Raw genomic sequence first — 15386 nt, 5'->3', positions numbered from 1 at the left:
CTGTATCTGTCTGTAAAAGGAGAGATCTCCATCCCGCGATAAAAACTTTTAAAATGGAGACCAACTTTTTGTTGTACTTTTGTAATATCAACTGAAAAACTGAGACAGAACATTTCAACACATAAATGAGTGTCGTTGCACAATATTCCAGTATTTATTCGTTGTTAAAGCAATTACAATCTGATTGTCATTTTTTGTGTTACTATCAACTATTTGATGAGTTGATTGTGTATTTTTCCCAAGGAATATAATTAGGTAATAAACAACGTGTGCATTCATCTCGTTATAATGCTAACGACCCGTCGCGCCCACACTGCTTGCTGCACCACTTTTGCACACACATCTGGTATTATATTCAACTATCCTAAACTAAAACCAAAACACATAGGTAAACAACAAAAGCTTTTTAGTATTTAAAGTTACTTTGAATAACCATTAGACAAAGCTTTATCTTAGTTATACAATTTTATTCGATGTCAATGGCTATAACAATGTTGTAAAGTAATAAAGCGACTTGTTGATTCAATTGCATTTCTTTGTTGCGTCTGCTTCATCAATGGCAATTAACATACCGAAGCGGCTCGGCATCTTAATTCACCATTACACCTTGTAGTACGCAATTAAATTAAAGCATGGTATATTAAATCAGATCTGTATCACGCAATTGCATAAATTTGAACATATTATATGTTCACACGTTCCACCCACCACGGGTAAATACCTATGGGGTGACGATGTTTTCTCCACTGCGCCAACAACAACTCGTGGACTCAATTACAACATTTGTTTATAGTGTTTTTATATCGTAATTAGTTCATAGTTATACTTTATTTATTTCCCTATTTACCTTATTTATTATATCAGAGAATCTATATACTGCGCATATGAAAATATACCCATAAATTACGAGAACCTGCTGACTTTGTATCGTGTAAAAAATTGTCCATAATAGTCAATATTTAAAATCAATCACAAGTCATCACAATAAATGACAGATATTAATTATATAATTATGCGACAAGCAACAAGATAATTCTTTCACAATCATGACAATAACACTGAGTACACATCGTAAGGGAAAATAGTTTTTCTTTCGTACGTAATCCAACGAGGCATTCAATTCAAATCCGATACGTATTTGTATGTACTTAGCTCATTCGTATATATAAAATATCTGTTTTTTGTATAAAATATGATAGTGCGGCGTTGAGATTTGTACACGTGTCATCGCCATTATAATTACTACCATATATTTACCGGAGAACGTGAGTCATTTCAGGAATGTCGCTATAAATACGATACAAATAACAAACACACAAACATCCATACATTTTCAATATAAAAATACACTTGTGGAAGATAAATGAGCTTTACACAAACATAAATTGAATATTTAATTTAGATTGGCGTCTGTTACGTAAGTTATATCAACATGTTTGTTTACCCATCGATGTCATCGCTTTATGTTAATACATGTATTAAGATGCAAGAGGATTAACTTTTGCGTAATGTTATAATATCAGTTCTTTGCACCTGCGAGTGCAGTTTATTTTATTTATTACAGGGTTTAAGACAACAGGGTTTGGGGGAATATAAAACGAAAATCCCCATTTCCCCTATTCGATGGCATTTTGGCAGGTTTTTGATAGACAGTGGGAATACCTTTGTGTTGCAAAAGTAAATGTTTTGTGTTTGATCATGTATTTCCATTTCAATAAATTAAAGACTCTATTCTATTTCTTCATATTATACCTTCATCATAAAGCCTTTGAATGTGTAGAGGCTGTGCGGTTGTTAAGGTGTGGTTATAGTAAAAAACGTCTTAATTCGTAACAGACAAGTGAATTACAGTTTCAAAGAGCTAAGGTCTTCTATGATGCGAGGTGGCTGCGTCGGTCGTGGTCCTCGATCGACGCACCATGGTCCGCGCACCGTGATCCGCGCTTATTCATGCGCACGAGCAATAGGTAGATAATTGCCCACATAATTAGTTTCAATTATGATGCGATTGTCGAAAGATTAAAATAGAATTTATCGCGTGTGAAGCACCACTTTTCCGTACTAGAATGTAGAAAATGTTTTTTGCGGTAAAGTAACCCGCCCTTTGTCCGTTCACTCACGTTTGTCACGTGCATGCGAGCACATTGTCTTGCTTTTCAGATATAATCGACTTTGATCTGATGATTGCTTGCCAATCATTTACAGCCCTACACGTGTACCTAGTCATGGTCGTTAAGTATGGTCAAACTAAGTGGTGAATGTGGTTTTTACACAGCGAGGATACCTACTTGATTCAATTATACTTAATTAAAAAGCTATTGATTGTCTCTTTTCTTTTTTATGAACACCGCAGAGATCGCTGTAATGATGTAGGTATGAAACAGACGATCATTTTCTGCCAAAGGTCTCTGAGTTCGTCAAAGTACAAAAGTCAAAGTCTAGGAACGGAGCAAAAAAACCTTTATCTACCAATTTATAACCGGATGCTGCAAACTGACAGATGTAATCGTTTGCGATAAAATTAAGAAAATAGTAAATAGACGTCACCATTGCTTTAGTTTGACAAGTTCAAAACTAGCAAATAGTAACATTCGTAACGACTTAATATATAAATCAAAATGTGTGTTCAATATTTGTTTATTCAAGACTGATCTAAAATAAATACGTTGTAAAAATAAATTATAAAAACTGAAATTTTCCATATCTTTTTATATTATCAAGAATAACCGTATTCTTTTGGTATGAGATTAGCTGAAGTTGCGTTCGGAATTTTAAGTAAGTGTTAAGCTTGTAGTACACTTTGTTGACGGAATGTTATCGGTAAGGAGATACAATATATCGGCGCGATGACATCAAACAAATGGTAACAATCAGATGTTAGCGACGTGGTGCTGAATACTTGTGAACAATGAGCAGTAGCGACCGGAGGACGGTGGCCGTGGCGCGCGTGTTGAAGGTCGCCGCACGCTTCCTGCGTGCGTGACGCGCATGCGCACCGAGCGACTCCACCACGACCCGCCACGACCCGCCACCACCGCAACCGCAAACAACCACTACTAACTTCAAAAACAACCGATTCGCTACAGGTGCATTGTATGCAGCAGGAACATCAAAATGCCGTTACCTAAAAAGAAGTCCATACAGATTACCGTAACAGCCAGGTGACCGGGTCGCTTTTTGTCTCCGCCGGACTCTTCGGGCTATTGTCCGAGCATTGTGTACACACAACCTGTCTAATTTATGTCATCGCCACGCTTTACTGTGTTTTAACAACATTTAACAAACAACACATCTCTTTTTATCGCTCTAGATAATTTTATCTTTATAAGTTCCGTTTGTCAACTTAAAATAGGCTACGTTAACATTATCATTTGAAAATCTAGTGACATCTCGCAGTTCGTAATCGTATTTTTGTCATAATCTTCTGCGAAATCCTATGTTAAAACATTTATTACCGGGCAAGTCGTGACTAGGATTAGATAAAAGTCTTACGGCTGGTGGCATTGCGAAATTATGTTGTTTTTCTTTATGCACATCTCCGAGGTCTGACGTAAATAGTTCTAGTACATCATGAGATATAACGATATATGTTTCGCGAAACACATAACAAACAACGAAGGGGTCGACACCTTGTTGACAGTTAGGTATGCAAGCAGCATCAAAACTAGCACAACGTAATCCCATTAAACTGCGGCTGCTGATGAAAAACAAGCGTTGGAAAAAATAAACGCAAACCTAGAACGTATGAGTAAATATTTAAATTATTAATAAAAAGTCGTTGAGCACAACGACGGTTATGTTTCCACAGTTCATTGTTCTAAACATCCAAAGGAAATTTTCCGAGAGTTGTCCCCTCGTCGTGCGGGACACGAGTCGAATTTTTATATCGCATTAATCGAGTCAGGTAGGAATAATGAAAACAAAGAACATCACGGGTTCTTGGCACTTTCTGCCAGGGCTATTGTTCTCAGCTGGAGTGCTCGTCAGGAGAATGACCCTCTATAAAAGGTTTCGTTTATCATAACAGTACCTGTTTTAAATGACAGGAAATGCCTTGCCCATGAGTGTGTGCTGAGTGCGGACCATAAGATCTCGTCTTTATCACGTGACGTAAGGACAACGACCTATAAAAAGTAACCGAAATCACCTACATAACAGGCTACCTTACAAAAGTACAGTTTCGTGACTGAATTCGATGTTCCACGCACGACATTTGTCTGCGGCGAGTCGTATCCCTAGTAACCAATTCTGAATTTCAATATATTTTACGGCCGGTTACAGCGCAAACATTTGTTGATTACTTGTTTTCGTGTTATTTCGAACCAATTTGTCGATTCACCTAATGATAATCGTCTGTAGGCGACAATAAAGTGACTTCTCTATAATTTATATGCTGAGTAAAGTATATAGAGGTACATTGTTATTCTATAAATAGTAGTAAGATGACTAGTTTTTCATGAAAACTGGCTATAGGCGTTCATTAAGTCTACTGGAAAATCCCATCTAATCCTTTTAATTGTCGATTCATAAAACCTACTGTGGATAAAAATAAACAATCCTTTGCGTGTTTTTCATACAAACTAATAAACATTTACTATAAATAATAGCTTCCGTGCTTCCTACAACAAGTTGGAACTAACCAACAAGTAAATGACAACTCGCAGCTAGATATTATTATGCAGATAGTAGATCGGTACATTTACAATGATGTAGTAGGTACTATGTTCAGGTGCTACGTACAGTATTGTACGGTTGTGAAATCCCCCTATCTATGAAATGCAACGTTATGGCACTTGACAACGCAATCGTTTCTCCAACATACTCTGCACTTTGATAAAAAGTATACATTGTTTTATATTATATGAAAGAAGTCCTTACTATTATATATTTTAAATTGTTTATATTCTTCTCAAACTCGTTAGATTCCGAACGAGTATTTGCATAGTTAACAATAATATGCGTTAGTGCTAACACAGCTGTAAACCACGTGTATTTCAGGCCTTAAAGAAATGACCTTACGGCGACTTCAGTTAAAAATAACTTTCACTTACTTTCTACCTATTATTGCGGCCAACCTAAATACAGTGGTCAAGTAAGATGAGGTCAGCCCTGGCCAGACGTAAGTCGTTTATACCATGAAATATAAATGTTTTGTATTCGTTATGTCACCGTTTATTAGCAAAACTTATTTGTTTGTTATATCATAATTTAAAAGGCAATTTTTCGTTGACTTTACAATTTTCCATGGACGTAATCTGTATTCATAACACGTACAGCGGAGTCGAGAGAGAGAAAGTTATTAATTAAAGCGTAACATAGGCCTCAATACTTTGTTATAACAAACAATGAAATTCGCGGATGGCTGCCAAAAGACCTTTACAAAAGACTTGCACTCTCCGACTTTTCACTCTTTAGCCAATGTTTATGAATAATAACTAGGTTCGCCATACAAATTGTAAGCGGGTAAGTAGGACGCATTAACCTTGACATCGTTAACACTATTTTATACGGTTTTTAGAACTTATCAAAATCTAATTGATTAGATAAATTGAACACTTGCTGAGTTCATTGGGCGCTGAATTAGTTTATTTGCCAGATTAAGCTTATATGTCAAGTAAATGCACATGTACTACGTTTTACGAATTAACCTAGACTAAGTATAAAGCTCATAGACGAATCGATTGATTGCAGTCTGAAGAAAAAATAAAACAAACGTTCCCACGGATAAGCATTAATGATGGGTTGCTAAACAACTTCAGTATCAAATTAAGGCTTGTAGCAATAAAATACGTTATAGCTAGATCGTGATAACTATTATCTAAATATGTGTACGCTTATTTCCATTAAGAGGCTGTTTGGCACAGTGCCAGTGAGCTCGCCAGATTCTGATAGCATTATCATACCTACCCATATTAAGTAATTAACTGCTTTACATTTGCCACAGTTATGCCTTAAAGCTCGATTATGTTTCTATTAGATGTAGATAATATTGATTGTAATTAAATTTATACTGTACACACATCGTGACTATAATACATAAATACATAAATTATAAGTACTATTAAGTCTACAGTCTATCTATAACGATTTCAATCAACACTGAACTGATTTCGATGAAATTTAACACAGGCATTGATTAAGACAAACTTAAACATATTATTATACTAATAAAAAAAAGAAATCATCCCTTCTGGTCTCTACCTACACCTACATCTATGGGAAGAAGGAGAGAATTTATGTATGTATCATCACTTTTGGGGCTAAAACAGAGCATAAAAATATGTACGAAATGTGAATGTTACTATTTAATAATAAGGTGATGATAAATGATGTGTGTAGTAGTAAAGCGTGGTCGCGGTCAGCGTTCGTTTGCACTATGACCTAGAACTTGGCGGCGAGCGAGATCAGCCTGCGCTCACTCTGACTCACCGACTCACCACTGAGTTCTAAGAAACAATCCCATTTTATTATACCACATATTCTCTAGAACCCTTTACACAGGTTATAAATTACTGTTACTGAATGTTACGTGACTCACACAAGTGTAGCACTTGACTTTCTAGTATACCTGCTAAAGTTGTGTTTATTGTTTTCAGTCTTTAGTTCCACCTTGTGATTGCTTAAATTGCACTTTTTCTAACATATTATTATGGTCTATTCTTTACGTTTTCTTAGTGAACTTCCAAGTATGATTGAAAACATATTGTGGTCTCTGTCCGCGTACGTCAATTATAAAATAATTATATTAATTAATAATGCGGTTTTATACAATTACTGGGAACACACGAACGTAGGTACAACTAACTAACGTAGGTACACATCGGAATAATATGTAGGTAATTTGTATTTCCTTGTGGATATGCTAATTCATCTAACCGCTGTGACTAATTCTATTGCAGATGTAGAGTTCTTTCATAAAACGTTTTAAAAGATAAACGTACTAATTAAATAGACACATGTAGAGCGTCCATTAAGCGCTTATCTCACTCCCTCGTCACAGACATCCTGATAAGACATCTCAAACAAAAGTAGACCATAGACAAACAATCAAACTTTTATAATGCCTACATTCTAAACAGTTACTCATAAATATGTAAATTAAATAACATCATGCACCTCCAATATAATAGGCACCCGAACAGTCTCGCAAAGAGGATGTTGCTGCCATGATTAATTTATAGCCATTGATTCATACACACCACAACTTAGCGTATTTTACAAATACTACACAAATGACGTCACGCCCATTGAAAAAGTATAATGACCAATATCTTGCTACACCCATACACACACACATATGTGAGTGACTCATACCGAGTGTTAAACAAACGATTTAAGAAGACAAACAAAGTGGTACGGCACCTGCGCGAAAGGCGACCTCTCATCTCGGTAGGACTACCTCGTTTTATGAATGATCGGAATACTACAAACAACTACGTTACTACCTTGTAGGGGAGTCGGATTTAATTTAATATGTTTCGGAGACACGACGCGGAGGTGAGCGGTGTTTTCTTGGAGACGTTGAGTCAGCGAGAGGTACGCGTTCTACATCATACTTATAAGCGGACTTCCGATTCCGATATCAATTATCTTTAGCGATATATCTGAACAGGCGCATTCCATTCTGCTTTATCAATGAGCGTATGTATGATAAAACATTACGTTTTGTAGATTATTAATTCTTTACTGTATCGTAAATAGGATAAACAAAGAATGTATCGGGAAATCCATTTCAATGCGACATAATTTTTAAATAATATAAAGCAATAAGACTCACCATCGCCTTGTCGGTGCCGCCGAAGGTGGGCGCGGCGCTACTCCTCGTGAGGAACACCAGCGTCACCGTCACCGTCCATAATAATCTCAAACTACTCTTTAAACTAACGAACGCCATGTTTTCCGATACTCTTAATCTACTAGATATGCTCATTTGATAATTCCTTATATATAAACTTTATAAAAAATATCTAAATGTCGGAACTATTGTCATTACTCTTATGTCGTATTCTTAGCCTAGTTTGTTATTTGTCGTTAAGCTTGAGCACCGCAGTGATATGTTATCTGAAATAGAAAATTTATAATTAATATCATTTGGTATCAATGAGTGTTAATAGATAATAAATATTGACTGATAATGTCAATACAATAGCATTCACGATTTCCATTACTTGCAAATTAATCTTAAGCGTATGTTATGACTTATGACACATGTATGTTATTATACAATAAATATAAGAACTGATAATATAATTTACAATATACTACGGGTCAGAGGTATTTCGTCAAAATAAGTCCCGCGCGTCATATCCGCAATATTCTTAATTGCTGTGACTCACTGTCATCTGTGTACTCAACTACTTATGTAATAACCATTCTAGTCGATACAACTAAATACATAATATTATTGGTTTAGTCATTGAATAAATACACAAGTATCGCTGCTTTACACTTATATCTTGATAATCTCTATATAAATACTTTAATGACCGCTTCTATCGATACGTAAGAAAAATAAATACTCACTGTTGCCTCAGTAACAGATTATACTATTTTATGATAAAAAATATTATAAAACTGAAGTCTTTGCAGCTTTGAAAATCGTTTTCGTATTTGCGAAATTAATTGATTTTACGTAGCTATAAAAATAGTTTCTCTAAGTCATAAGTCTGGATTCGATTGTGACTGGTACATATTGTACCTACATAATATATTGTAGAGCCGTTAACCGCTATAAATAATAAATGACCGAAGCTCACTGATCGATTACATTAATGTTTGCACTTGTCAATCGGAAGAACAATTCATAGAAAAGTGCGGTATCGACCTACATATTTTCGACGTGAGTGTTTGAGTGCGAGGGCTTGTCTACAAATACTATTATCGCAAATGATAAATTATTTTGTAAGCAACACGCGCCGCGGGCAATGAGGAGAACTGATTAGATATTCAGCTGTATTACTCCGCGCCCAGGAGATTTGTGATTCACAACACTTTATAATCTAGCTTCAACAAAGACTGGGTTTTATAATTTCGGTTCCATTTTTCACTAACTATATGTAGATAACATCGATATCAACGTCAAATTGCATAGTGATTACAGTGATTTCAAAATGTTTATAATTTAGTTTTATTATTAAACTGATTGTATAACATTCCCGTTCAGAGTTTAGTTCAATCTAACAATTTCGTTAACTCTTTTTCATCGAACTCGTTTAATTTATTGCTTTTAAAAGCATTCTATTTTTAAACCATTGTCTTTTTTAATAAGGTGCAAAAAGGTTTTAAGGTGCAAAAAGGTTTTAATTAAATACAATCAAGGAGGCGAGATGTGCCTGGCCGCAGAGTCAATACAAATGAAACCGAAAGCGATGTCAGAGGTGTCGCCAGCAATGTTCCGCTCGTCGAACCGTGTCGGAGCGCGGAGGTGACGCCAGTTTCACCGACATTGGACCCCAATCTCTTACCTAACGTTATTTACCCGAGCATTTTTTTCCTACGACTTAACCAGTCTAATCAAAGATTGCAATTTAAAAAAACTTATCAGTTATAGCCAGTGAAACTGATTAAATTTAATTGTACTTAATCGATACGACCCCGAGATAAATTGGCAAGAGATAACCGATGTAGTTTGGTAAATAATATAAATAACGGCACAAAGTAATGTCGGGGTTTTTGAGAGGCTAAAGAACCGGTATGTGTACGCGAAATGATGATGAGATCACTGAAATTAATTGTACTATAAATGCTGTACTAAATAAATGTAGTGAGGTGAGCTACTCCGATGTTGTAGTCTTAACTAATCGCATTTACAAACAGTTATGAATGAAATGTAGGAAATTGTAACATTTTCCTTACTACGTCAATGTTGCGGACATTACGAGAATGTTACTCTTGTGTGTGGTAACAAATTAAATTGATGTTGCTGAGCCAAGACACTTATTTACTCAATCTTTCTTTTAAACTAAAATTGAGTTATTTGGTTTTGAAAATCAAGAAGACAACAAACTATTAATACAATGTTGCTGCGGATCTTATTATTGCCACTTATTAGATAAATATACGCATGGTAAAAGAAACCTAGCGATTTCGTCTTTTGAAATAACAGTCAAAACATTATTTTTCCATACACCTATTTGGAGTCATATACAGCCGTGAAGTACACAAAGTATTTAATGTTGTGTCTGATTTGAGAACCTGTTGATTGACATCATCCTTTCATTGTACATGCGAGGTGTCGTGACACACGGCGATCTCATGAGATGCATCTCAATGAGTGAGCTGTGTGGTCTACGGCGTCGGTGACGCGCGCATTTCGCATTGACACGACATTGGCAAGCTTCCTGCTTCCGGATCCCTGCGGCCAATACTAATAACTTGCAATTATCCAGTTATCATATTATATGCTGTTTTGTTTACTATATTTCTACAATACATAAAGGCTTTATAAACGTTTCTAACTTAAATAACAACTAGAAAATCGTTAGTTTATTTTTACTGGATACTTTAACTGTTTTGATAACGTCTTCAAATATACTAGCTAACTAACCTCACATATTGAAAACCTAGTTATATTAATGCGATGTTAAAAAATAAATGCTAAAGAATTAGGTCATATTAGTAACATGACCCGCTGATACATAAATGACTCATATTTTGATAATGTACAAAAAAAAACAACATATTTTTATTAATAACAGATTCTTCGAAGAACATACTTATTGATACAATTGATTGAAGCGGCGATCATAATTTAAGTCTTATTTACTCTCACAACAAAAAAGGTCGATGTTGTTTTCTTTTCACCCGAACAATGAGTCTTTTACATCTATTAATTGATGTTTTAGTTGACACCTTTGCCTTTTTCCTTGTGGTTAACTAGTAAACGATGGAAACTGCCGAGGCATGAGTCAAACAATGTTTTGGTTGAATAAACTCCAGGGTCACAGCACCCTCGGACGTCAATTATTACGAATATACATATTACTGTATACATTACTAATGTATAGCTTAGGTCATGATTAATGCGAATATGAAATTGTGGTTTGTTATTTACATTTAATATTTAAATAAGCTTTTATTTACGTATAAATAAATTAATTGTAGAATTAAATTAAATAAGTTCGCCCCTTTTTACATGGGTGATAGAGACGTGAGTGTATTTCATACACCTCTAACTACACCTTTGGAAGTAACAGGTATGATATTATACATGTTCGAAGTAAAATGAAAAGGCTTAGAAGAGTAACCGAGAGTTAAAGACATTTTGTTAACGAACATTTTAACTTAATCGAGAGCTTTTTTATATTTATCGGGTCAAACAGTCTGACCTACTGTAACCTTTTTACATATACGGATAACTACATTAATTATCGTGTCATTGCAAAAGTATTAATCACTATGTAAACAAATCGATTGTCAACCGATTGACTTACAAGCTTTGAGTCATAGTAAATTTGCAATATAGAATTACAAAGAAGGACATATTATGTATGTACAATCATTTATATCGTATTTACGCAGATAGGAACTCACAGTACATACGTTTTTATAATAACTGTCTTATGTAAAGAGGTTCAACGCCTTGATGTGAGTCATTGGCAAGGCACTGGTTATAAGGCTTTTGGTGTGATTTTATCTAAATATGTGTGAAAATGTTAGTTGAACATGAACATTACCCCCGGCCTACCGAGCTGTTGCCTACTGAATCGCAATGAAAAGGAATAAGGTAGAAACTTATTTCAAGAATTTTAAATTTATCTCTAAGATAATTGCAATAAGTGTGAAACGGTAGAATAAGTAATTCAGTTTCCTAAAGTAATGTTGTGTCAGTTATTTGTAAAAGCAAAAAAAAACAAAAAAGAGTAAGAACGCGTTCATGTCTTTTTAAAGATACTTAAGAATGGTAGTGAATTATGAATTGACATTCTCAAGACCCGGCTTTTGACAACCTTTTTTCTTCATATTAACCTAATTCAAACATCAAGTCATCTGAAATCCGTGAATACATTCTCAACGTTTGGAAGATGAATCTGTTAAGATTCTGAACATTTGAAATATCAATGTGTTAAAAGTACAATGTCGGCCAATCATAGAAAGTGCTGTTACCAGCGAAAAAATGCTTTTTAAATAATATAATCGTCGTGACTTGAACAACAAGTGTGAATATTTATACGTCAAAGGGCAAGAATTTATATATATATATTTCAAGAATCAGGCATTAGAAGGCATTGTAAGTAAAAACCTTGAAAATAATTAGAATGTTAAGAAATTTTAGGTATAGAAGCTCTTTTACACAGAAATTAATAAGTTCCTACGTATTTTGTTAATACGTGTTGTTGCCGGCAAACATTTCGTGTCAAGTTCGGCGTCCTGCGGCATTACTTAGCTGTGACTCACGCGGGTCACACATTATTTACTTTTCTACTTAGAATTAGTACTTGCAATATAAGGTTCTAAATATTCTAATTGAAATGTCCTTTTTAGTCAAGATATTCGTTTTAGAGATAAGTAATCGATAACTGTTTAGTTAAACTTGTTTTAACGATACAATGTATGAGTCAGAACAGTAGCTTTACTTTATCATTGCGGGTAAAATATTTCATCATTTGACCGATAGTAAAAGGATATTTAGTGATATATGAGTCAATTGTATTTTTATGTATGTTCTCAACTTGTTTTGTATTGCATCGCATGCGTAAGTAATTCGCGTGCTTAATCTTTCCGCAATTAAATGCGTACATAGTAACGAATAAAATATAATTATAACTATTATTTATCGGTACGTAACACACAATAAACTAAAAGACTTGACAAAGAATGAGTTCATACAGATCTTAATGTTATCAGCTAGATAATGTTTACTGCCTTATCCACTAAAATTATCAGATAACGACAACAGCGGTGCGCGCGACGCGTCTTTCTTTCAAACATGAATCTTTATATGTTTTGTTCATTATAGCGTGTCGTAACTTTATGAATATAATTAACAATTAGAAGATCATGGAATCACAGTAACTACGTCGGGCTGCACTGTACCGTAGCAACATTACGACAATGTCATTTTGTGCTGACCGTGACACCAAACCGGCAATACTCTAAATCACTGATTTCGAATATTGCACAGATTTCGTAGATATTTTGTACACTATAGAAATAGATGAAACACGTAAAAATAGATTCATTCCGTTAGAGGCATTAGAACATAATTCTTATGTACATGAGGATTTTATTCGTACGTGATACGAATGTTATCGTACAAATGACAGTAATCATCTGGCTCACATAAACCTAGACGTAATCTTTGTAGAGTTTATCTGAAGTAGTTAAGCAGCAGCGGCTTAATGGTTTCTATGACAAGCGTAATTTATGACACAATAAACAAACTATAAACATATGACGTGCGGGAATCAATTCACGCAGTGATGGGCCCTTCGTCGATGTAACGATACGTGTCACATAAACACGGAAGTTAAAACAACTAACCTGTTAGACTGGTCCAGTGCGAAGTTCACGCAATCCTCACTACTTGAAACGTAAAGGTCTTCGTTCCACTAGTGCGATCACGTCTTCTACTCTATTACTACCGAAATGTTGACAATAACGATAAAAAAATAGAGTCTTTGTATGAGTAAACAACAATCACAAGGCACTCTGAAGTCACCGATTGTCCCGCTTTGTTCACTTTTTTCTTTGCAATTGCGCGAATTTTCAAAGAAAATGTGTGTGTTGAGTGTGGCGGGAACGGGCGAACGGCTGCGATCGTTGCGCCACCGCGTGACACGACCTACCGCAGACCGCGAGTTTGGGTGAGTGTGCGCCGCGCCGCCGCGCCGCGCTTATAATCGCACCAAGCGCGCCCGTGCGCGGCGCCCCGGCACCCGCCCGCTGTCGCCCGCAGCCGCCCGCCGCCGCCCGACGCCGCCCGCCCCACAACACAACTTTACAGGATAACTTTATGCGCTTTCGTCGAACAATGTAACTTGTTTTTTATTGCACGCACAAGTTTCCTTAAATATTAAATTATGTGACTGCATTATGGTGCATCGCGCGAATTTTGATGCGGGCGGTCGATAGGGAGTTCAAAAGAAAACGTCTTTTAACGTTTCTGTTTAAAAGTTCCGCACACTTTCCTAAACACAACAAATATTACAAACATTCGTTAGTTCGATAATTACCCGCTATTGTACATATACATATACTAGATTCTTCAAGTTGATTCAGTACATTAATTATTGGCACGTGTATGTGATTACTTATTTCTTACACTTTGATTAAAAAAACGACAAAATAGGTTGGAAACAAAAGAAAATCAAAGCGATTGTTATATACAGTCTTAACTAGACATAGTTTCCTGTTAAAAATGAAAAGAAAAACGTAAAAATGGTAATTGAATTATCACCTAATTGAAGACAATGGAGAGAGAAAAATGTTATCTGTAGCGAGAGTAATTACTAGTACTTAATGTTAGTACGAGTAGGTACATGCTACGGATTAAAGGAGGAAAATCTACAGTCAATAGTTAAGCCGCCGTCTTCACTTACATAAAAAACAATCGAGATACGTATTTGTTTCAAGATTTAACACAGGGACGTGAAACGTAGCAAGGTAATTCGCAAAACCGGGGGAGGAAAAATAAAACAGTAACACGGCAGTACTTATTGTGATTTAAAATATATACTTGAATCTATGGAAATCCCAAAAAGTTGGAAAATTTCCATAACCAGTGCTGAGCTGAAGTGATAAGTTTTCCTTCAACACATCTTCTATGGTTAAGCTAATAATTTCCCGTAAATATGTCAAACAAATCATAAATGAGCAAACAACTTTAATAAAGTAATAATTGCATCTATTATGTTTGAATACGTAAGTGGAATCATCGCTTCTAGGTAACGATCGCGATACATAATAATACGATTTTCCTAGATACAATTTCAACGATAAAATATACGTATAATATAGTAAAGCACTAGTGCCTTCAGATACCTATACCTTACGGCTGCGTGAGTAATATATTTCTAGAGTAATGCATTATTTTTCTCCGAAGTTAAGAATGACTTTTCATCGAATACAAATCAATAGTAATGGTCTCCTCGCCTGAACTTAACCTTGTGGTCCTGGTATCAATACAATCAAATACACTAAACATTGTTTACTCTGTGTCATAAAAGCCCAAATGTCAGTGTCTCTTGGAATTTGGTAAGCTTACTTTGGTAACTTAGTACTGATGGCATCAGTCGTTCTCATTTAATTCTATGCTGTTATCATTTTTCGGTGCAAGTGGTGGGTCATAATTTTAATATAATAGTAGAAGCAATAACGAACTCCGTAAACTTAAGTGACGGATTTGTCTTAAACTATTTGATAATAATTTTTCAGGCAATGTTCAT

The 15386-nt window shown here is 35.3% G+C and overlaps 1 protein-coding gene across 11 annotated transcripts in view; it reads right to left on the bottom strand.

The window, feature by feature from the left end:
- Window positions 1-13815, bottom strand: part of Mmp1 (Matrix metalloproteinase 1) — a 28731-nt gene extending 14916 nt beyond the window's left edge. For all 11 annotated transcript variants that reach the window (XR_012960019.1, XR_012960020.1, XR_012960024.1 and 8 more), the window contains exons 1-2: window positions 13483-13815; window positions 7778-8061 (exon numbers count right to left, since the gene is read on the bottom strand). Coding sequence is in view for 3 of the 11 variants with exons in the window: in XM_076129479.1 (XP_075985594.1) it covers window positions 7778-7930 (153 nt within the window). In the remaining 8 variants the exon portion in view is untranslated. The remainder of the gene's footprint in view (window positions 1-7777; window positions 8062-13482) is intronic.
- Between the last annotated feature and the right edge of the window lie 1571 nt (window positions 13816-15386).

The sequence above is a fragment of the Anticarsia gemmatalis genome, chromosome 2, assembly GCF_050436995.1.
Source record: "Anticarsia gemmatalis isolate Benzon Research Colony breed Stoneville strain chromosome 2, ilAntGemm2 primary, whole genome shotgun sequence".
NCBI classification, from domain to species: Eukaryota; Metazoa; Arthropoda; class Insecta; order Lepidoptera; family Erebidae; genus Anticarsia; species Anticarsia gemmatalis.
This window is presented reverse-complemented; position numbering and strand designations above follow the sequence as displayed.